Here is a 23,460-nt window from a genome sequence, read left to right on the forward strand (position 1 = left end):
AAACAAGACTGGGAGAAATTTCCAGAAGAATTTAGAATACTTTTAGCAATTGATAATCCAGGGCCTCCAGATCTATACCAATTAGTTCATACATTAGAAGGAAATCTAGGTGCATAAAAACAGAATAGAAAAAGCACAGTGTGAAAAACCTAAAGTTGACTGAAGAACCCACGATTGTGTAGTAGAGGAGGAAAGATTTTCTCAACTCTCTTAGGGCCTGAAAATAAAACTGACAAGATAGATTAATGGGAGAAAAGCATACAAATTTATTTAATATGTGACATGGGAGCCTTCATGAGAAAATGAAGACCCAAAGAAACAGACCTGTATATTTTTATGCTAGGCTTGATGAAGAGTAGACAGTCAAGGAGGAATGTCACAGGTTAAGGAGTCTAAGTGTGGTAAACTGGGGGAAACTTTAGCAAGGCCTGTTTGTTAGGATCTTCTTGGTCTAACTTTGTCTTCAGAGATAAGGATGCTCCTTTCCTCTAGGTATGGGGAAGGCGGCCCTCACATGACGGTTTTATGACCTGTTTCAGGGAAGATGGGCAAGAGGGGGAGGAAATCAGAGTGATTTTTCTGCTTCTGCCATTTTTTAAAACTCCTTCAGCTTAAAATATTCAATATGCCAAGGTGCCATATTTTGGGGTCGTGTGTCCTGAACTCCATCAATTGCAGAGGAAATCAGAAGTTAGAAAAGGACTTTCAGAGGCTGTCAACAAAGTATTTCCTGTGAACGTAGACTGGGCTCTGATTCAGTTCTGTAAGCAAAGGAAGAATAAATCCACTAGAGATTTCACAGATAGACTAACACCATCAGACAGCATTCAGGAATAGATTCTGGAAGAGATGTGACCTCGTCTCCCTCCTCCCTTGCCAGGCTTCCAGTGCTTGGAAAGAGACTTAGAAAAAAGCAGAATAAGACTCAGAATAAAATGATGTCCTTCACATATAACGAGATGCTTCCACCCCAGTAAATTAAACACTGGAGAAAGGAGTCTCTCGATACACTTCTAGATAAATAGCAGGGCACTGAAAAACTGTCTTGCATTGCCTAAGAAATAAAAGAGAAAAAGTAAGTGGGCGATTAGTCAAAGTGTTCTGAAGGAAAAATCAAGCACCCAATTTCAGGTTTTACCCTTAAACTCAAAGATAAAATTTTCTAAACAGTAAAGGACAACCCTGAAAATATATTATTGATATAGGCACTATAATATCAACTTTAAACCCTGTGACTATTATATAACCTCCCCCTCAGTGTCACTAAACCACCCAGTGTAGCTATCTCCAATAACTCAGACAGTTCCCAAGTCCTAGCCCATAACTGTCCAAGAAACATTTGACCAACAAACATTCGTTCCTTGTCTGTGCTACCACATATGCTACCTTAATAGGTTCACAAATGCAATTGCCAGATAAATATTCTCTTCATGGCCTCTTCCTTGAAATCCCAGATGACTTCCCTATTCATAATAAAGTCACAGCAAACTTGTGTCCAAATCAAACCCAAACTAAAGACCTCAACAAGGTGCCAGTCTTCTTGTTGACAAAAATTCCACTGATATTGGCAGAATTAGTGGGGCTGAACCCATAAAATCCAGAGTGATCCATCCAAAACTCTACCCAAATTTGCATAGTAGCTTCAAAAACCAGAAGCTAAAGGGAACTAAAACCAATAGTCTAAGTATATTAGAAGACCCCTTAAACCTTGTACTAATCCTTGTAACATTCCTATCCTGCCAATAAAAAAACTCAGCAGCAGTGGGTATAGTCATTCAGGACCTCAGACCTGTAAAGAGAATAGTCATTCCCTCCTTCCCAGTAGTACCAAATCTAAATACTGTTTTATCTTTGGTGCCTCTGAAGGCTACATATTTTAGATCCAGGTTCTGCTTTCTTCCGTGTTCAATTAGCTCAAAATAATCAATACTTGTTTGCCTTCTCCTAGGAAAATCTATAATATATGTGAGATGTTATACCTCAGGAGTTCCCTCCTACTTTTCACAAGTCCCCAGCCAAGACCTCAGAAACTTTAAATTGCCTTGTGATTCTGCTTTTACCTAATATATGGATAACTTTTTGTTGTGCTCTAAAGATGAGGCAGGCTCTAAGACCAATGCCATCTCTCTACTTCCTGGTTTAGCTAAGGTTTCCAAAGAGAAGTTGTTATAGTTCTGTCAAAGTAAAATGCATTAGATAATTTATTCCATGGAGGTAAATCCTTCATTCCTCAGTACCAGCCCTTAAAACTTCACATTAAATCTCCTGGATCATAAAGTCTCATTATTTCTTCCCTTTTAATCATTAATGGTTTATGTTTTTCTTCTGTGTTCTAAAATACTTTTCCACTTGATCTTCCAGGTCACTAATTCAGATTTCAACTATGCTTTCTGTCATCGATTGAACTGTTTTGTTGGGAAATCTTCTTTTATAATAAGCTCCAGAAAGTATTGTGCTGCAATTGAATCTAAGTGCTCTCATTATCATCTCTTTTGGCCACTCTAATCTCGGGAGTTCTGCTGTTTTCCCTGTTCCTCTTCCTGGGTACTGGCTGTGATTTTTCTTTCTCAGTTGACTAGAACTCAGCACTGATTGCTAGAGTATCCCAAGTGACAGCAGAACCACAAGAAGATGCAACAGTCTCTACCCCTGTGGTAGAGTAGATATTGTTCTCAGCTCTACACTGTCCTTCAATAGACTTATACATCCAATGTCCTCTGCTGCAGAGATTCGCACTGTGAATAGAGTATACTTCCAAGTCGCACTGCTCTTAGGGTTGGCCATGTAACTTGCTTTGGCCAACAGAATGTGGGTAGAATACCAGTGTGCTGGTTCTAAGTGAAGACTTTAAGAGATACTATATGCATGCTTCTCCGCACCCTATTGTCCTTCTGCCATCTGCCATGAGCACAACCTGCTCCAAGGAGTCCTGGTTTCAAAATGAAGAAGCAAGGAGTAGACCTGAACTCAGTCCCACAGTCTGAGCTATCCCAGCTAATACAAAGATCCATGAATGAGAAAAATAAATGTTTATTTTGGAAGCCACTGAGATTCTAAGAGTGATTATTATACAGCATCCTGGCAGCAGGGGAAAAGAAAAAACAAACAAAAAAACCCTGACCATAAGACAAAAGTGAACAGGAAGCAGGCTCCTTGTACCTCGATGAAGCACTAGAACAACCAACCACCCTCTCTGAAATATCCTTGCATTTTTCTAGCAACATGTATAAAAAGGACTTCACTACCCTTTTTAGTTCATCCCTGGACCCTGGAAGGCCTAAGAAACCTGGCAAATGTTGACTAACAGGGAATCCACAGCTCTCTGAGATTCTTCTTCCAGGAGGATCCTCATTTCAACCCTTGCCCCAGAGGATTCCTAGGCTGGTCTCTGGTTCCTGACAAGTCTTTAAGACAGAAAATCCTTCAAATGCTATGGCAATGGGAGCAAGAGCACCCAGGCCCCTCTTGCACATGGATTATCTAAAGCCCCATTCCAGCAGTTACTGGGATCCAGAGACGAAGACAGACCAGATTTGAGAGTAAAAAGGACAGAATGATTCATTCAGGTCACCATTTTCCCAGAATTGATTTTTTTAAAGTATTTATTAACGGTTTTTGCTGCTGTTTTACAAGTCAAATGATATCTCTTTTTCTCTAAATTTATGTTTTCTTAAAATCAAAATGAGATAAAGGAATAAAAAATTGGGTAAGACAAAGGGAAAAAAGGACAAATCCTATCTACCAGATACTTTAGGATATAGGTATACAATCTTATTGGATCATACAGAGTTATACCTAAGACCTACAAAGTCAGGTTTTAAACATTTAAATAGTTTTGCAAATGAACCTGTTTAACATCACTTACGATAAATTCTCAGCCTGAAAAGGCTACCACCATAGAGATAAGGAAGTCTGTAAATAACAAATACCAAATTGGATGTAGTCAAGTAGCTCAACTATATACTTCTGAAGGTTCAATATTGTCCCCCCTACCATTCTCAAGAGGTGCATCCTCAGGCAGATCCACATCAAGCATAAGGTCATCATCCTCAAGGTCACATGATTCAAGATTATTCAGAATATCCTGTAAACAAAAGCAGAAAAAATGCTATAACCTAGCTCAGTGTAATCATTATTTTCGAACATCACTATATGAGAATCTTATTTTACTCAATGTTTGTGTGGTTAAGAATAGATTTTAAAGATAAAATTAAAAAAAAAATAGATTCAACTGGTTTACTTGGTTAAGCTATTTGTAACATCCTTTTCCTAGTCTTCTTCCCCACCAGTAATTTTTATTTGTATTTTTAAAAACTTACACAGTGCTCACTATCTGCAAGATATTGTTCTAATCACTTCACAGATATTGATTTCTTTAGTCTTCACTATGATTTAGTGACTAGTATAATCTCCATATTATACATGATGAAACTAATGCACAGAAAATCTAAATCCCTGGCCAAAACAGAATGTGAACAACAGGAGGTCAATCTCCTGAGTCCACGCTTTTAACAACTTCCCTGATAACATGAATAATCAAAAATGGTAAACAATCTCACAGAATGTATTCATATTTGGTGTGGGAGATGGTATTTTATTATCTCTAGGGATCTGACTACTTACGTAAATTAATGAAGTGAGTCTTTAATGATGTCATTATTACATTTCCTTTCCTGAGCCAAACACCGCTGCTACTACTACTTTCAGCACCACTACTGCTTCCTTGGTTTATCTTAATTTGTTCTTTCTCTACAGTAGGACTGGACTACTCAAATTGGTTATAAGCAGTCCCTCCTGGGTTCTATTTGCAATCTTGTTAGCTATTATCTATCCTTAGAAAAGTACTGTTTTGCTTTAGAAGACTCTTATTCTGAAGTCTAAATAACTAAATAAACAAAAACTAAGTTTAAGGTAATGAACTCAGTTTGACCTATAGCCCACTAGTGAATCCCTCCAATCCAAAAACTGATCTAATACTGCAAGATCTTGCCTTAGTATATACAAGTAAAAAGATCACAAATCTTTAAATGGGACTGAGAGATTATGACCTTGAAAAACACTCACAGAAGGGGAATATCTACTTTATTACAGATAATATGAATAAAATTAGAAGTGTTTCCTGTATTGGATATTCCACACAAATCTTTTCAATTTTGTGTTGGGCCTTCCTTCCAGAATCCACTGAGAACTAAGAGTAATTGGAATAATTGTTATTATTTAAAATGAACAAAAAAGCTGCATAATTATTTACCTTGGCATAAGAAAAAGGTATTTCACAGAACCTCTTTCCATTATGAAATATTTGCTGTTCTTAAAACAGTCTTCCTAAAAAAATCAAGGAAAAAAATGAATATGGAAAAAAAAAACTGCCAAAGGCCATAATGGACAATTCACAAAATAAATAGAAAATAAACGGCCAATAAATACAATGTAGGAAAGAATGCTACCACACCAATGTGGATTTATCATGATTTAGAGGAATCTAGTATCCATACAAACCATCTGGAGGCCAGTTTGTTAACATTTAGCTAAAACCTTTTTGAAAAAGGCAAAGTCTTCCCTCCTAATAATTTATCCCTTAGAAACAGACAAATGCAAAAAATATATGTATAAGTGTGGCTATTGTAGCATTGGACAGAATGGCAAAAAAAGTAGAAATGAGCTAAATGTCCGATAACAGAAAAATGGTTAAACAGGAAGTACGATATAGTCATACAACAGAATATGATGTTGTTCTTAAAAAAAGGTAATAAAAATATATTTACAGACATAGAAAGATGTTAATTGGGGAAAAATACAGACTAGTTTGTTTCCAATCTTTTGCTCTTACAAATAATGTTTCAACGAATCCCTATATGTCAACATTAAATTGAAGTAAATGAATCTGTATATCAGGTTGATGGTATAACACTCAGAGAGAAACTATTTCAAGTGGGGGAAAAAAATCCTCAAACTATTTTCAGTAATCACATTACAGATGGTAATAATGGTGTTGTTATTCTGAGACTCGTGTATATTGGTATTTGCTGAAAAAATGGATTCTCATCTCAGGAAAAAGAAAATAAAGACGTAAAAAACAATGAAATTAAGTAAAAATTCTATGCTATGTTCCTGAGTATAAGTGGGAAGTATCAGTATGAACACAAGATGTTTTTCATCTTAAAATAAAAGATACATTTCTTCCACTGAAAAGGCTTACATGTTAACTGGAAAAAAAAAATCACGTCTCTAAAACAGCATATACAGAATTATCCATTTTATGAAACAAAATTGTATAATATGCATTGGAAAAAACTTAGAAGAAAACCAAAACACAGGTTAACTATTTTAGGATTATGAGATTTTTCTTTTTCTTCTTTTTTTTTGATTAGAGTACCTGTATTTTCTCATTTTCTGCAATAAGTATTATAACTTATATAATTTTACTCCTAAAATCATATCTTCAATTTAAAACGTTTGGCTATTTGTATGAATATGTGTGAAACAAGATGACGTTGGGCACCCCAGGCCAAATCTGACAACTAAAGACACAGCAAAGAATCAAAGGCAATAGAACCTCATTTTCTAAGTCCAAAGTAGGGCTTGCTGAGAAGCACCAGTCAGCAAAAGGAGCACTGTCACCACTGCCAAAAAGGTGTTCAACTTTTAATAACTAATTAAACTCTACATATGTTTTGTAGGGTTTTCTGTAGGTTTCATTTTATAACAAAGATTTAAAAACATAGTCTTAGGGAATGGGAATGAGCCTGTTCTAATGAATTCAAAAGTGGTCAAAAAATTGTATCACTTTGAGAAGTTACTAAGGCTCAATGGAAAAGTAAAGGGGACACAGTTAGCAATAGTTACAGAAAGGGAAAACCATCCATATTTATGCTTCAAGTTAACACTCATCAATAAAGCATTATATATGATATTTCAGAAATTTATCTAGACACATGGAAAGATGCTCTGTAAAATGGTGGGCGGTGAAGCAATTATATATGTACAATATGACTTCATCTTTAATGCTGAAAAATACATTTAAATGTCTGAATGGTGATAAACCAAAGAATTGTTATTATTTTCCACTATGTAAAACAACATGCGCTTATGTTCTTTGTATTCCTTTTGATTTTGACTTGCTACACTTTTTTTGATTTTGTAATAAGGACATACTACTTTTATAATAAGCAAAACTTCACACTGAAAAAAGTGAACCTCCCTTAGCAACAGCAGGGAAGTTCAAACCACACAAGTCTAGCCTGCATGTGGGAATCCTCAACCCAGCCCATCCCCATAACCACAATAATAACCAGAGCCACCTGCCTCTCCCCTCTTCATTCGAGCCATTCTGGACTAGTTTGGGTGTCTGTCCTGGTGTTCCCAGAAAGTCTCACTATGTGAATAATAAATGTTTTCACATTCTCTTGCTACATGTGTGGCACCATCTTTCTCGACACTGAACAAATCTGGGGGGAGGGGAGTTGATCCTGCCTCCATGTGGCAACCACAAGACACACCATCAAAAATTCAACACATATGAAAACCAATATATGCAAGGCATAATTCTGGGTACGTGATATATTCATGTAAAAAGACAATCCCTATCTTGAGAGTTTGCTAAACTACTCAATGATATTGCTGCCCTGGCATCCATTTTGTGTGACCAAGAAGTCTGCAGGGGCCTGCCCTAGATAACAGTTCCAGAGTCATAAGCAAATGTAAATTCCTAACAGGACTTCTCCAGCAGCCCTTGTGAGCAATAGTCTCCCCTGCCTCCCAAGGACTGCCCCTTGTGAAACCTTACATAAGACCGCTGCTGAGCTTACCAAAACCCTGCACTTCTTGGTTTGAACTGCCCAATCAAGCCTTAGCCCAAGACCCTAAAAGCACTCCAGCCATGGACCCTAATAATAAAAGCATGTGCCCCAGGTTCCTACCACTCTGTTTGCCCTTGTATGGCTCCTTGAGGCATGCCACGTTTTCCCATATGGCCCCTGCAGGCATGCCATGTACTTCCTCGAGGACCTGAGAGTAATAAACTTCTCTATTTTCTATTTCCCTTGTGGTCTTTTGTTGAATTGGGGCTCACCAAACAACACCTTGGGGCTCTACTTAACAAATGTTAATTTAACAAAGTCACAACAACCCTCCAAATTTACTTGTCTCCCCTCAAACAGAAAATTCCTTCACAGTATGGTATTCCCAGGTGCCATGAGGGTATATCACATGGATATATATCTTGGCAAATCAGAGCCAATCTAAAACAAATTCAAGTGCAACAAAAAGAATAAAATACCTAAGAATAAACCTACCTAAAGGGACAAAAGACCTGCATGCAAAAAACTGTAAGACACTGATGAAAGAAATTAAAGATGATACAAATACATGGAGAGATACACCATGTTCTTGGATTGGAAGAATCAACATTGTGAAAATGACTATACTACCCAAAGCAATCTACAGATTCAGTGCAATCCCTATCACACTACCAATGGCATTTTTCATAGAACTAGAACAAAAAATTTCACAATTTGTATGGAAACACAAAAGACCCCAAATACCCAAAGCAATCTTGAGAAAGAAAAACAGAGCTGGAAGAATCAGGCTCCCAGACTTCAGACTATATTACAAAGCTAAAGTAATCAAGACAGTATGGTACTGGAACAAAAACAGAAATATAGATCAATGGAACAGGACAGAAAGACCAGAGATAAACCCACACACATATGGTCACCTTATTTTTGACAAAGGAGGCAAGAATATACAATGGAGAAAAGACAGCCTCTTCAATAAGTGGTGCTGGGAAAACCGGACAGCTACATGTACCAGAATGAAATTAGAACACTCCCTAACACCATACACAAAAATAAATTCAAAATGGATTAAAGACCTAAATGTAATGCCAGACACTATAAAACTCTTAGAGGAAAACATTGGCAGAACACTCCATGATATAAATCACAACAAGATCCTTTTAAACCCACCTCCTAGAGAAATGGAAATAAAAACAAAAATAAACAAATGGGACCTAATGAAACTTACAAGCTTTTGCACAGCAAAGGAAAACATAAATAAGACCAAAAGACAACCCTCAGAATGGGAGAAAATATTTGCAAATGAAGCAACTGACAAAGGATTAATCTCCAAAATTTACAAGCAGCTCATCCGGCTCAATACCAAAAAAACAAACAACCTAATCCAAAAATGGGCAGAAGACCTAAATAAACATTTCTCCAAAGAAGATATACAGATTGCCAACAAACACATGAAAGGATACTCAACATCACTAATCATTAGAGAAATGCAAATCAAAACTACAATGAGGTATCACCTCACACCAGTCAGAATGGCCATCAACAAAAACTGTGCAAACAATAAATGCTAGAGAGGGTGTGGAGAAAAGGGAACCCTCTTGCACTATTGGTGGGAATGTAAATTGATACAGCCACTATGGAGAACAGTATGGAGGTTCCTTAAAAAACTACAAATAGATCTACCATATGACCCAGCAATCCCAGTACTGGGCATATACCCTGAGAAAACCATAATTCAAAAAGAGTCATGAACCACAATGTTCACTGCAGCTCTGCTTACAATAGCCAGGACATGGAAGCAACCTAAGTGTCCATCGACAGATGAATGGATAAAGATGTGGCACATATATACAATGGAATATTACTCAGCCATAAAAAGAAATTAAATTGAGTTATTTGTAGTGAGGTGGATGGACCTAGAGTCTGTCATAGAGAGGGAAGTCAGAGAAAAACAAATACCGTATGCTAATACATATATATGGAATCTTAAAAAAAAAAAAAAAAAAGGTTCTGATGAACCTAGGGACATGACAGGAATAAAGACACAGACGCAGAGAATGGACTTGAGGACATGGGGAGGAGGAAGGGTAAGCTGGGACGAAGTGAGAGAGTGGCATGGACATATATACACTACCAAATGTAAAATAGATAGCTAGTGGGAAGCAGCCACATTGCACAGGGAGATAAGCTCCTTGCTTTGTGACCACCTAGAGGGGTGGGATAGGGAGGGTGGGAGGGAGACGCAAGAGGGAGGAGATATGGGGATATATGTATACGTATAGCTGATTCACTTTGTTATAAAGCAGAAACTAACACACCATTGTAAAGCAATTATACTCCAATAAAGATGTTCAAAAAATTTAACAATTTAAAAATTTTTTAAATAAAATAGTTTTAAATAAAACAAAGTCAAGTCAAGACAACCTAAGAAACAACAAATTCAGCCTCTAGAACGTGGAAGAGCAGACTATATTCTGCATAAACAGTATGGTAAGGGCAAGGAAGCAAAAAGCATAATCTATTCCAAACGTTGGCAGAAACTTTTTTAAAAGGTGAAAAGTATTTTAGATTTTGCAAGCCTACAGAGAAAATCAAGTATATTATGTAGGTACTTATATAACCATTTAAAGTGTAACCTCTGGAAGTGTAAAAAACATGGTTCGTCAAATTTTGCTTACAGGACATAGTATGCTGATCTGCTCTATTCAAATAACTTCAAGTAGCTCATTAACACTTGTTATGGACTGAATGTTTGTGTGTGCATCCCCCCCAAAATTCATATGTTGAAGCTCTAACCCTCAATATAAGGATATTTGGAAATATGGCCTTTGGGAGATAATTAGGTTTAGACAAGGTCATGATGGTGAGGACCCGATCATGGGATTAGTGTCCTTAGAGGAAGCAAAAGAGACCAGAGCACACAATCTCTCTCCCCACCATGGGAGGATTCTGTTAAAAGGTGAAGAGGGCCTTCACTAGGAACTGAATCTGCCAACACCTTGATCTAGGACTTCCAGACTCCAAAACCGTAAAAAATAAATGTCTCTGTTCAAGCCACATAGCCTACGGTATTTTGTTACAGTAGCTAGAACTAAGACAACACTCAAACACAGTGTAAGGGGAAGGGACAGAAATATATCTACATCATGAACAACTATTTCAGCCATGTTAAGGAGTTTGGACTGTATCTCAATGACAGGGATATGACTGTTGAGTTTTAAGAAGTGACAAATTGAGATCTGCATTAAAGAAACATTATTCTGGTTACAGTGTAGACAATGGATTTAAATGGGGGGAAAAAAGCAGTTTTGTATCTACTGCAGAATCCATGTGGCATATGACAGCAGCCTGATATTAATTAGTGTCAGTGACAATGAAAGAATAGCAATTATAAGACACACTGAGGAGTTAGGATCTAAAGAACCAAAGTTAACTAAGAAGTAAACAAAGAGCCATGAATGACTCCTTGGTTCCTGGATTTAGAAACAGGTGGGTGATTCCCATTCACTGAAATAAAGTACTAAAAAAGGATGACCAGATGTGATAGGAGATTAAAAAATTAATAATATTAGAACCTGACAGTTTTGACATGCCTGCTGCATCTTCAAGAAGACATGTCCACCAGACAACTAAATATACAGGGGAGTGGAGTTGAGGTGTGGGAGTCACTACCACATAGATGACAACTGAAAGTTGTCAAATAATGAGTTTGACAAGATACACAATGCTGACTGAGAAGACTGGATTCTAATATCTGTCTTAGACAGTTTTTCCCACACTCCCATAGAAGGTCTCTGTTTCTCCAATATCAGATTTTGAGAAGAGTTGTATCAGAGATATTATTAGACCTTTCAGAAAGGATTCAGGCAAAGAGATAAGAAAAAAAATTATTATAATTTTTCTTCACTAGTGTAGAAATCTGTCGTTTGCACAGTCTAGGAAATGCATTATTATAGGAAGAAAGGAAGCCATATAAGCATGGAGACTGCTTAACATGGGAAAGTGTTTCTCTTCCATGTTTGTGATGGTGGCAGGCTCTTCCTCTCACTGGCAAGCCTGCATTTGTTGGGAGCCAACATCCATATATACCTGGGAGACGATCTAGCACAGCCATTAGCTGGGAGTATGACAATGAAAACATAAATCTGTATACTGTCTGGCTTCCAGAGGCTTCCCACAAATCTCATTGGAATTAAAACCCTGACTAAACACATATGAGCAGAAGTGCCACAGAACTTCCTTGGTCTCTGAGAATGCTTTTCCATTCAAAAAGATTGAACTATGAGATGGTGGGCCAGTGCTTCCTTAACGAGTTTCTCCTTCAGTAATACACTGAAGAAAGCCTAAATGTTTCTGGCAAATAAAGGACTTCATCACAAGTTTGTATTCATCACCAAGCAGTAAAATTAATTTTTTCTTTTGGCATACAGTTTATGAATTTTAAAACACATATAAGTTTGTGTAATCACCAATATAATCAGGACACATAATTTCTTCACCCAAAGAAACTTCCTTGTACTATCCAGTTTTAATTACACCCTCTCCCACCCATCACCCCTAGCAGACAATGATCTGTTCTCCATCACTACAGTTGTGTTTTTTAAGAATGTCATAACTGCAATCATACACTATGTAATCTTTTGGGACTGGCTTATTTCACTCGGCAGAATGCCTTTATGATTAATCTAAATCATTGAATATATCAGTAACTCATTACTTTTTACTAGTGAATAGCATTCCACTGCATGGATGTAACAGTTTGTGCATCCATTTACTCACTGAAGTAAACTGGTTTTTCCAGTTTTTAGTTATTATAAATAAAGCTACTATGAACATTCATGTACAGGTTTTTGTGTGAATATAGGATTTCATTTCTCTAGAGTAAATACCCAAGTGAGTAAGACTGTTCGGTGATATAGTGAGTTTATGTTTAACTTCATAAGAAACTGCTAAACCATTTCCCAGAATTGCTGTAACAATTTGCATTCCAATTATCATTGAGACCAGCCTTTCCCATATGCCCCTCCCCAGCTTGACTGCAGACTTTAAAGTAGACCTTGTTCCCAGTGTGGGACTCTGCTACCTGGTTCCAAAGGGCATAGTGGCAAACTTACTCATGAAATACTGTGTTTGTCCGCTCTAACCTGTCTGGGGTTACATGAATAACTAACACAAAGTGCTTTTCTTTGTTTTGCCCAACTTGGAATTCACTCAGGCAGAAAAGCTGTGGGCACTGCTCAAAAACCACTGTAAGTCAAACAATCCACAATCACCCTGGGGCAAAAGATTATAGTTGATATAATAGAATACTAAAAGACTGAGAAAAAAGGCTGGGGAGAGAATTTCTTTGGGAAATTAGGTAATTCAAAAGTGCCATGTATGTTGGAAATTTAGAAAGCCACAAAAATGCCCAGGGCAGAATGTATTCTCAGTAAAGACCTAAGAAAGCCCAAAGCTTTCACCTCTGGCTGATCTCTAGGCCCAGAAAAAGTAGCAAGTGAAGGCTAAGGTAGAACTGTAAATGGTCAGGCTAAAGATTGAAGGAGTGGCCCAACACAGAGCCAATATGCAGACAGAGACACTGAATGGGTTTTTTTTTAAATTTTGACTGTAAGATCTTTTAATTCTCCTTCCTTTTAATTCTTTGTTCTTTCTCTGCCTCCTCTTCTTTCCCTTATTCCCTTCCTCTTCCTCTCTCCCTCTTTTTTGCTTTTCTTTCTTTCTTTCTTTTTTTTTTTTTTTGCTGTACGCAGGCCTCTCACTGTTGTGACCTCTCCCGTCGTGGAGCACAGGTTCTGGACGCGCAAGCTCAGCGGCCATGGCTCATGGGCCCAGCCGCTCCGCGGCATGTGGGATCTTCCCTGACCAGGGCACGAACCTGCATCGGCAGGCGGACTCTCAACCACTGCGCCACCAGGGAAGCCCTCTTTTCTTTCTTTTTATTTGCCATCTGGCACTCAAGGAAATCTCTGCATAAAACACTAAATAAACACAAGCTAAAGTAACACACACTTCATAGACCACACATGAAAAGAGAGGCTTTGGAAAAATAGTTTAGAAAATTCACTAAAAAAAAAAAAGGGGCACTTCCCTAGTAGTCCAGTGGGTAAGACTCCATGCTCCCAACGCAGGGGGCCTGCGTTCAATCCCTGGTTGGAGAACTAAATCCCATATGCATGCTGCAACTAAGAGTTCACATTCCGCAACTAAGAAGCCCACATGCCGCAACTAAGAGTCCGCATGCCACAACAAAGATCCTGCATGCTGCAACTAAGACCCAGCACAGCTAAAAATAAATAAATAATAAAATTTTTTTAAAAAAACAGCTATAGCCTAAAAAAGTAACAAAAACAAACCCTAAGAAAGATGAAGGATATGATTTCCAGTGTTGCTATATTAAAATATTTAAAATGACTAGTTTTCAACAAAACCTTAGGGACATGCAAAGAAAGTATCATCCAGTCACAGAAAAAAAACAAAAATTAACAGAAATGATCCCTGAGGAAGCCCAAGCACTGAACTTAATAGACAAAGGCTTTAAATCAACTATCTTAAATATGTTCAAACCTCAGGCAAAGTATATTTAACCAAGTACAGAGTATCAGTGAAGATATAAAACATATAAAAAATTCTGGAGATGAAAGTATAACAATTTAAGAGAAAAACTCCTAAACACATAAAACAAGTATTAACAAACACAAAAGGAGAAATTGACAGTAACACAATAATAGGAGAAGACTTTAAAACCCCACTTGCATCAACAGACAGATCATCCAGACAGAAAATCAATAAGGAAACACTGGCCTTAAAGAACGTGTTAGACTCATTAAACTTAATAGCTATCTACTGGACATTCCATCCAAAAGAGCAAAATACACATTTTTTTCAAGTGCACATAACACATTCTCCAGGATAGATCACATACTAGGCCACAAAACTAGTCTCAAATTTAAGAAAATTGAAATCACATCAAGCATTTTTCCCACCACAACACTATGACAACTAAAAATCAACTACAAGAAAAAAAACTGAAAAAGACACAAACACGTGGAAGCTAAAGAATATGCTACTAAACAAACACTGGATCACAGAAGAAATCAAAGAAGAAAGAAAGAAAAAAAAAAAAACTGGAGACAAATGAAAATGGAAACACAATGCTCCAAAATCTATGGAATGCAGCAAAAGCAGTTCTAGGAAGGAAATTTATAGCAATACAAGAAAACATCCTCAACTAAATACTAGCAAACCAAATTCAACAATACATTACAAGGATCATACACCTTGATCAAGTGGGATTTATCCCAGGGATGCAAAGATGGTTCAATATCTGCAAATCAATCAGTGTGATACAACACATTAACAAATTGAAGAATAAAAACCATATGGTCATCTCAATAGATACAGCAAAAGCTTTTGAGAAAATTCAACATCCATTTATGATAAAAACTCTCCAGAAAGTGGGTACAGAAAGAATATAATAAAGGCCATATAGGATAAGCCTAAAGCTTATATCATACTCAGTAGTGAAAAGTTAAAAGCATTTCTTCTAAGATCAGGAACAAGACAAAGATGCCCACTCTTGCCACTTTTATTCAACATAGTATTAGAAGTCCTAGACACAGCAATCAGACAAGAAAAAGAAATAATAAATGGAAAGTAAGAACTAAAACTGTCACTGTTTGGAGATGACATGATACTATATATAGAAAATTCTAAGGACACCACCAAAAAACAGAATAAGTGAATTCACTGAAGTGTCAGGAAATAAAATTAATATACAGAAATCTGCTGCATTTCTATACACTAACAACAAACTATCAGAAAGAGAAATAAAGAAAAACCCATTTACAACTGCATCAAAAAGAATAAAAAACATAGGAATAAGACTTTTACTCTGAAAACCGTAAGACGATGAAAGAAATTGAAGATGACACAAACGAATGGAAAGATATATGTCCTCATGGACTGGAAGAATATTGTTAAAAAAAATCATACTACCCAAGGCAATCTACAGATTGAATGCAACTTCTATCAAAATACCAATGGTGTTTTTCATAGAACTAGAAGAAATAATTCTACTAATCTTTTGTGGAAACACAAAAGACCCTGAATCTTCATGAATTTGCATTTGGCAATAAATTCTTTGGTATGACATCAAAAGCAGAAGTAATAAAAGAAAAAATTAAATTGGATTCATCAAAATTAAAAACTTTTGTGCATCAAAGGACATTACCAACAAAGTGAAAAGACAACCTACAGAATGAAAGAAATTATTTGCAAATCATATCTAATAAGACTCTAGTATCCAAGATACATAAAACCACAAATAATCCAATTTTTTAAGTGGGCAAAGGACTTACATAGACTTTATCTGAAGAAGATATACAAATATCCAACAAGCACATGAAAAGATGCTCAACATTATTATTCATTTGGGAAATGTAAATCAAAACCACAATGGAATATCACTTAATATCCAGTAGGTTGACTATTAAAAAAAAAAAAAGACAGTAAACAAGTGTTATCAAGTATGTAGAAAAACTGGAAGACTTATACATTGCTGTATAAGACTTACACATTTTACATTGGGAATGTAAAATGATTCAGCTGCAATTAAAAACAAAACAAAAACGATTCAGCAGCTCTTCAAAAAGTTAAACACAGAATTACTACATAATCCAGCAATTTCACTCCAAGGTATATACACCTCAAAAATGTAAAGCAGGTACTCAAACAAACACATGTACATGCATGTTCATAGCAGCACTATCCACAACAGCAAAAAGGTAGAAACTGCCCATATGTCCTATGTCCATTAATGGATGAATGGAATGTACATATGATGGACTATTATTCAGCTTTAAAAAGGAATGGACTCCTGATACATGCTACAAAAATGTGGAAGAACCACAAAAACACTATGCTAAGTAAAAGATCTGGGCACAAAAGGTCACATGTTGTATAATGCCACATATGAAATATCCAAAATAGGTAAATTCATACAGACAGAGAGCAGATTGATGGTTTCCAGAGGCTGGGGAGGAGTGAATGGGGAGTAACTACTTAAGTGAGTACAATCTTTACTTATGGGTGATGAAATGTTTTGGAACTAGACAGAGGTAGTGGTTGCACAGTATTGCAAATATACAAAATGCCACTGAAATGTTCGCTTTAAAATGGTTAATTTTATGTTGAATGAAATTTCACTCAAGAATAAAAAAGAGCTTTTGAAAATTAAAAAATATTGCTCAAATTTCTAAGAAAATTACTTGTACATTTAACCTTTGATCCAATATCACCATTCTATATATCTATCCCCAAAATACAAAAAGACAAGGCTATTTATTAAAGAACTAGTTGTAATAGCAAAAGCAATATATATATGTTTAGAAGCTGAGGGGTGGTAAATATATTCATATTTGCTTACTTTTTCTAAAAAAATGAATAAAAAATTAATTTAAAACTTTTAAACAAATACCTGCATTTTCATACTCCTTCCCCTACCTTAGCCTCTATAATATGCTATTCTTATGTAATATTAATGTTATTTGGGTGTTTGTGTTGTTTCCAATATTCTACTATCGCAAATAATGCTTAAACGAATCCCTAAAAATCAAAAGTAAAATACTATACACAAACCTGTGTATCAAGTTCATGGAATAACCATTCAGAGAGAAACTATTTCAAATAGAAAAAAAAAAAGAAAGAAAAAAAAAATCCTCAAGCTGTTTTCAAGAATTATATTGTTGGTGGTGGAATTATTGGGTTGGCCAAAAAGTTTGTTCGGGTTTTTCTGTAACATCTTACAGAAAATTACAATATTATTCTCAGACCTTCATAGGACAATAATCCCATCAACTTTGCATTCCTAACAGTAGCCTCTATTAAAATTTCACCGAACAGTTTTGCTTCACAATACTAGATAGGGCATAATATCCTTTTCCATAAAACATTCAGCTAAGAAGACCAACTACTTCACATAAAGCCTGTTTAAACTTTCACTTGAACTTTCATCTTAATCCCATCAACCAATGCATTACTATTTTCTCTCAGTCTAAAGTGGCCCCAGTTAAGACATGTTCGTCAACATGTTTTGATACCAAAGTACATGGGGGTCTGTGTCAAGGAGTCCCAGAAAGGTCTCTTCTACACCTGGTAACCATTTTACCCACTCACATACATAAGGCCTTAGGTCCCCAGAGGGGAAGAATTAAGAGCCAAGGGACCCTATCCCTTCTGTCAATCTTCATTTTCACTAATCTACCAGAACATTGTCCCAGGTGATTCCAAGTCAGGTTTCTCAATTTTACCTTTGCCTTTAAGCGTTTAAAATTCCTCCAAACTGGGATAAATACAGTGGTATTGTTCAGGCCCCTTTAAAGTTGTAGAATCAGCATTAGCTCCCATTGGTACACTCAATCTTCAACACTGCTGCATTAACACCTTTGTCTTAACCTCATCAATGTCCAATATATTCACTATATTTCTCATAAACATCGACCCCTGATGGGACGAATCCCTTAGCTCTCCCCTTCTGTTTTCCTCCCTTTTCTTGTTAATGACTTTTTTTTTCATCTTTAACATCAATAAGGGAAACTGAGACAACAAATCTAACGTTTCTCAGCTGCTTGGTTTTACAACAGTATTGTTTCATGAGGTGCCCATGTAAAAGGGGCCCTCTTAATCACAAGAGTTACCATGACCTGGTTATAGGGCATATTCAGTAGATAAATAACCTTCATATGAAAAGCATCAAGTCAATCCAGCATGGCTTGCTATGAAGTGCACAGACTCTTCATCTGTGGTGTTCCACTTGGCATTTATAGAAGAAATACAGTCTCTCTTCTCAGATAAACAGACTTTACAGCAAGTTTTATCCAGTCCACCAGGCTACCCAGTCCCTCAGGTAACCTACTATGGACAGCCATCTGTGATTGTTCTTCAGTGAGCTGTGGGTCCTATGTCAACCCAACATTCTCTTCCACTCTGTAGCATTCAAAACCAAAGATACTACCCCTAAATTAATCACTCTCGCAATCCATTTTACTAAAAGTTCTTCAGGAAGTTGATGACACAGATCCACGAAATAAGACTACTCCTTGGCACTATAACCCCTGATTTCAGTAGTTTCTTGGGTTTTCCCTCTCCCTAACTGGACCACCTTCCTGGTAACCAGAGTTCATAACAGTACTGCCTTTTGTCCTAGAATAATCTCTCTCATTAGGGGTGGCTTTAAAGCTATTGGTGGTAGATCAGACTGACTGAAATCTAAGCTTGGCCCAGAATCAGGATCAGCCCCAGCATTCTATATTACTTTCACTTTAGTTATTACAAGTAACAATAGCCAACACACTATATATTTAGTTTGCTTCTTATTATTCTGCATTTCCTTCTGTAACCAGTGAGCCACCTCATTGGGGATTGTGTCTCCCACCGTTTCTAAATTCTATTCCACAACTTTTGCCTTTAGTAATGGATCATAGCACAGCTGCAGTTTCATATCATGAGCAACTAGATAGCCATCCAAGAATCAAAATTTCTTCATCCCCAGTCCTTTCATCCTTTCTCTTCCCACAAGCTACAGTGAGGCAGGGTTATCTAGCATATTCCACTTTTTCTGACACCAACTACAAGGACTTTTGACACTAATGATCCAGAGTTAGGACAAACTTCACAGGTTAAGGGCACAGTCTTCCACAAGACTGACATTAATTCAGACATCACTGGCCAAAAAAGTTCAGGGGTTCCCAGGCCCTGTATGTCCTACTAACTGCCTACAAATGCAGAGGTTCCTGTGACTCCCTCAGGTTATTCACTAGAACAACTCACAGAACTCAGGAAAGCAATATACTTTATGATAAGTTGTATTATAGCCAAAATGGTATAAATCAGGACAAACCAAAAGAAGAGACACACAGGGCAAAGCTTAGGATGGTCACAAACGCAAAGCTTCTGTGTTCTCTCCCCATGGAGTCAGAACAGGTCACCTCCTTGGCACACAGATCAGCAACATATGCAGAGAGTATGGTTAACTAGGGATGTTCACCTGAGATTCAGTGTCCAGAGTTTTTATTGTAGTTTCATTACAAAAGCATGCATGGTTGAATCATTGGCCACATGACTGAACTCAATGTCCAGCCCACTTCCCCTGCTCCCCAGAGATCAGACTAATAGCAGAGGGCTCAACACCCCAACCCTCTAATTACATGTTTGGTTTTTCTTGCATGGCTTACCCTGACCCTGAGCTGCCCTGTTAGCATAAATTATTAGGGCCCACAGTGAACAAAAATACTCCTATCACTTGGGAAATTCCAAAGATGTAGAGGCTCCCACGCAGGAACTAGGAACAAAAGCCAGCTGAATTCTTCGTTATACAACACAAGACTTACTATAAGACATAACAAGACAGTAATCAAGACAGAATGTGACTGGCAAAAGAACAGACATGTAGATCAACAAAAAAGAACAGAGAGCTCAAAAGCAGACCCACACAAATACACTCAACTCATTCTGACAAAAGAGCAACAGCAATTTAATGCAGAAAGGATAGTCTTCTCAACAAATAGTGCTGGAATTCTTAGACAAAAGTTTATGCAAAAAAATTAACTCAAACATAGGTGCTACACAAAAATTAACTCTATATGGATCACAGACCAAAATGTAAAATACGATACTATAAAACTTCTTGAAGTAGAAAAACAAAGTAGAAAAACTACATGACCTTGATCTATGAAAGAAAAAATTAAATTGGAATTTATTAAAATGTTTGGTCTGTAAAGGACATTTTTTTTTAACATGTTTATTGGAGTATAATTGCTTTACAATGGTGTGTTAGTTTCTGCTTTATAACAAAGTGAATCAGCTATACATATACATATACCCCCATATCTCCTCCCTCTTTCGTCTCCCTCCCACCCTCCCTATCCCACCCCTCTAGGTGGACACAGAGCACCAAGCTGATCTCCCTATGCTATGTGGCTGCTTCCCACTAGCTATCTATTTTACATTTGGTAGTGTATATATGTGAAGGACACTTTTAAGAGAATGAAAAGACAAGGCACAGGCTGGGAAACACATGCAAAACACATATCTGATAAAAGACATATCCAAAATATACAAAGAACTCTTAAAACTCAACAGTAAGAAATGAATTTTAAAATGGGCAAAAGATCCAAATTGACACTTAAAGATATACAGATGACAAGCATATGAAAAGATGCTCAACATCATTTGTCATTAGGGAATTGCAAATTTAAAACAATAACAGGATACCACTATACACCTATTAGAATGCCTAAAACACAAAGCACTGACAATACCAATTGCTGGTGAAGACACAGAGGACCTAGAACTCTCACTCACTGCCAGTGGAAATGCAAAATGGTACAGCTACTTTGCAAAACAGTTTGGCAGTTTCTTATAAGGCTAAACAGTCTCACCACGTGATTGAGCATTTGCACTCTTTGGTATTTTCCCAAATGAGTTGAAAACACCTGTCCACATAAATACCTGCATGTGAATATTTATAGCAGCTTTATTCATAATGGCCAAAAATGAAGCAACCAACATGTCCTTTGATAGCTGAATGGATAAACGAACTGTGGTACAATGCAATATTATTCATCAATAAAAAGAAATGAGGTAGCAAGCCACAGAAAGACCCAGAAGTTATCTTAAATTCATATTGCTAAATGAAAGAAACCAATATGAAAAAGCTATGTGCTGTATGATTTCAATTATATGACATTCTTAAAAAGACAAAATTATAGACATGGTCTATACATTAGTGTTTGCAAGGGGTTCACTGCAGGAAGGGATAAACACATAAAATATAGGGGACATTTTTTGGATGGTGAAACTATTCTTTATGATACAAGACATTAAGCATTTGTCAAAATTCAATGATCTTTATAGCACAAAGAGTAAATCTCAATGCATGCATATTTTTTTTAAGTTTATGAAACAACCTCACTGAAGGAGGTGAGGGGAATAAAGCACTGTCCAAAGTAACTGTGGAAATGAATGGAGTCTGCAAGACTAAAGGTAAAGGAATTCTATATAAACACCTTACTTTAACTGATAAAGGTGTTTCCTATGGGGGTACAAATTAACAGTTCTTAAGTGACTAATCATTTAGGTTAGAACAGCAACTTCAACAACTCCTAAAATTCATAAAAGGCATTTAACTCCTCAGCCTCAGTGTCCTCACTAACCATAACTAGTTTATAACATCTATCTGATCCAACTCACAGAATTCAGTATTTTCTTCATAAATATTACTAACTATGCATCTACTCTATGCCAGGTCCTATGCTAGGTAAAAGGGATCTGGCAGTGAACTAATTACTTTTTTTTTTCTTTAACAAACTACTTTTATTTTTTTAATTCATTTTTATCCAAGTATAGTTGATTTATAATGTTGTGTTAGTTTCTGCTGTACAGCAAAGTGAACCAGTTATACATATACATATATCCACTCTTTTTTAGATTCGTTTCCCATATAGGTTATTACAGAGTACTGAGTAGAGTTCCCTGTGCTATACAGTAGGTTTTTATTAGTTATTTTACATATAGTAGTATACATATGTCAATCCCAATCTCCCAATTTACCCCTCCCCTGCCTTTTCTCCCTTGGTAACCATAAGACAAACTACTTTTAAATTCACTAACTTTTTCTCTGAAACACAGGCTTTGACCCAGAAGGAGTTTAGACAGTCCAATAATTCCATTTTTATAAAAAAAGAAAAAATGCTCAGAAAAAAATACTCATGATCCCAGTACATAGACAGGAAGTGTGTATAAAGATCTGAAATAGAGATATTGATATAATATTTAAATTATATCTGTCTTATTCTAAAATCTGATTTGTAAACATCACTTGTCTTTCTGATTTGAGATACAAGATTTTTCTTCCTTTCCACTTTAGTAATTCCACAGCTTCATCTCTAATTTCTCTCTACTTCACACTTTATACTATTAGTGTACAGATATTCCTCTCATACATCACGATTTTGTGATCCCTCCAGGTCACTGTACATGCTATTCTTTATGCCTAAAATGCTCACCCTCCCTTTTCCTTGACCAGTTGGTCAACTTTGTATCCATTTTTCAAAACTCAACTCAGATGTCACTTCCTCTTAGTATATCATGCACATGCTAACACAGCATGCATGATATCACTTAAAAATTATACTATTTTGAATTCATAAAGGACAAAGAGAGCCTTATGCATATTCAGTAATTTCAGCACTTAACAGTGTGCCTGAGACGCAGCAGAAGCTCAATAAACAATTACTGAATTGAAAAAAAATAATAATTACTGAATTGAACTTCATATTAAACAGATTTAATCTACAAGAAACAATATAGAGTGAAGAAAAACATTATGTCTAAAGGGTCACAACAACCATGTGTGATAAATTTAAACTTTGTTTTTAAACCTAAAAGTTACATTAACAGGCCAAAAAAGAAGCTATGCTAGTAATTAAATGGACATGGGAAATTCACTAGTCTAGCTAAAAAAAAAGGAAATTAAGAAAAATTTAGTTTTCCCATCTCATTCCGTCCCCTTATCTGTAAAATAGCTAAATGAGTTGGATTAGATCCCTTCTATGCATTCAAGTTCTGTATTCTGTATCAGAGCATACTGTAAATATTAATGTCA

General features: G+C 36.4%; 1 protein-coding gene across 4 annotated transcripts in view; it reads right to left on the bottom strand.

Moving 5' to 3' along the window:
* CCSER2 (coiled-coil serine rich protein 2) overlaps positions 1-23,460 on the bottom strand; it is a 121,661-nt gene that overhangs the window by 84,090 nt on the left and 14,111 nt on the right. For all 4 annotated transcript variants that reach the window (XM_065894344.1, XM_065894347.1, XM_065894346.1 and 1 more), the window contains exon 3: positions 3,994-4,084. In XM_065894344.1, coding sequence (XP_065750416.1) covers positions 3,994-4,084 — 91 coding nt within the window. The remainder of the gene's footprint in view (positions 1-3,993; positions 4,085-23,460) is intronic.

Source organism: Phocoena phocoena, chromosome 16, assembly GCF_963924675.1.
Source record: "Phocoena phocoena chromosome 16, mPhoPho1.1, whole genome shotgun sequence".
NCBI classification, from domain to species: Eukaryota; Metazoa; Chordata; class Mammalia; order Artiodactyla; family Phocoenidae; genus Phocoena; species Phocoena phocoena.